The sequence below is a fragment of the Sinocyclocheilus rhinocerous genome, unplaced genomic scaffold (genome assembly GCF_001515625.1).
Source record: "Sinocyclocheilus rhinocerous isolate Xijiao unplaced genomic scaffold, SAMN03320098_v1.1 C36642494, whole genome shotgun sequence".
Lineage (NCBI taxonomy): Eukaryota > Metazoa > Chordata > Actinopteri > Cypriniformes > Cyprinidae > Sinocyclocheilus > Sinocyclocheilus rhinocerous.
The window spans coordinates 1-1,435 of NW_015784295.1; the positions used below are offsets into that span (position 1 = coordinate 1).

A 1,435-nucleotide genomic window follows, 5' to 3' on the forward strand; every position below is an offset into this window, starting at 1 on the left:
GATGGATGGATATAGATATAGAGATATAGATATTTATAGATATTAAACACTTGCTTAGGAAACACAAATGTGAAAAAACATAGGCCAAGGAAAAAAGCCAGGGGTTCGAGGATGGCCAAACAATATAGCAATTAAAATTCAAGAGAGAGAGAGATACATAAAAATAAGTAAATAAATTAGAAAAATAAAATAAATAAGCAGATCACATAACAATATACATAACAATCTTTCCTACAATACATAAAATAATTAATAAATAAAAATTATACAAAAACGGAGATATTCGGCGAGCACTCCGTAGAACAAATCGACGGAAGTACGTCACTTGCCGTCAGTGTCAAGGGTCACGCTCGTCCGTTCTACTTCCTTTTCCCGATCTCGTCGGCCATAGAGCACCATCAGTAAGTTTCATACACGAGAAAATAATCCATGAACATCGATAAAGAAATAAAACCTCCGGGCTTCCTTTCATGCTGCTTATAGAGCAAATATCCCTGTCGACTGGTGAAATGGGTTTTTGTCTGGATATTACGTTTGCATTCGAAGATGATAGGGTTAGAGTTCCCTGCGTCTCCCTACTTCAGACATGATCGCTTTCCTGTCCGTCCACGATAGCATACGTTTATTACTATTACACCTGTGCAATAAACAAATTAATATGTGAGCAAGATCAAATAAAGTACCTTTGTTAAATGACTAAGATATTTATTCCAACGTGAGCGTCTCCATACAGCCGTATAATTGCCAGTTAGCACAATGCTACGTAAAGATCGACCTTGTTTTATAAACGTGCTGCCCAGAAGATACAGCTTACATTTATAGGTTTGTGCTTTTGGGGATAGGCAATATACATGTCATGTACTAATTCATATTTTTCAGACATGGGCAAGTTTATGAAACCTGGTAAGGTGGTGATGGTCCTGGCTGGACGTTATGCCGGACGCAAGGCTGTGATTGTCAAGGTATTTTTAATATTTCACGGTATTCAGGAAAAGAAGGTTGTGTTGAGTGTTTGTGTATTGACAGGGTTGTGCTCTCTTTCTCCATTCAGAACATTGATGATGGCACCTCAGACCGTCCTTACAGCCATGCTCTGGTCGCAGGCATTGACCGCTATCCTCGTAAAGTCACCACAACCATGGGCAAGAAGAAGATTGCCAAGAGGTCCAAGATCAAGGCCTTTGTGAAAGTGTTCAACTACAACCACCTGATGCCAACCAGGTATGTAGACCCTGAACAGTCAGAGAGACGTCTGTGCACGTTCATACAGCTTCTGTATCAGAATTGACAGATGTTTGCAGAGTTAGGCTGATGATACACTGGGGCAACTTTTTGAGCAATGTTGCTGGGCAAGGGCAACCAGGTGAAACACACAGGGCCCACGACCGATCTAAAGTATCCAGATAAAAATTTGTTACCCATTCTCAATGGGAAA

The 1,435-nt window shown here is 40.3% G+C and overlaps 1 protein-coding gene across 1 annotated transcript; it reads left to right on the forward strand.

Annotated features, from left to right (window-relative positions):
- Positions 1 to 313: 313 nt before the first annotated feature.
- Positions 314 to 1,303, forward strand: LOC107736339 (60S ribosomal protein L27-like). Its single transcript, XM_016547779.1, has 3 exons — positions 314 to 401; positions 880 to 962; positions 1,052 to 1,303. Exons 2-3 carry the CDS (start codon positions 882 to 884, stop codon positions 1,286 to 1,288), a joined length of 318 nt encoding a protein of 105 aa, XP_016403265.1. The 5' UTR covers positions 314 to 401; positions 880 to 881; the 3' UTR covers positions 1,289 to 1,303.
- Positions 1,304 to 1,435: the final 132 nt, after the last annotated feature.

What these genes read in the sequence shown, in the direction of transcription:
- LOC107736339 (XM_016547779.1), top strand. Translation starts at nt 882, where the DNA reads ATGGGCAAGTTTATGAAACCTGGTAAGGTGGTGATGGTCCTGGCTGGA. An exon ending in GCAAGGCTGTGATTGTCAAG is followed by an intron (nt 963 to 1,051) that starts GTATTTTTAATA and finishes TTCTCCATTCAG; the next exon opens with AACATTGATGATGGCACCTC.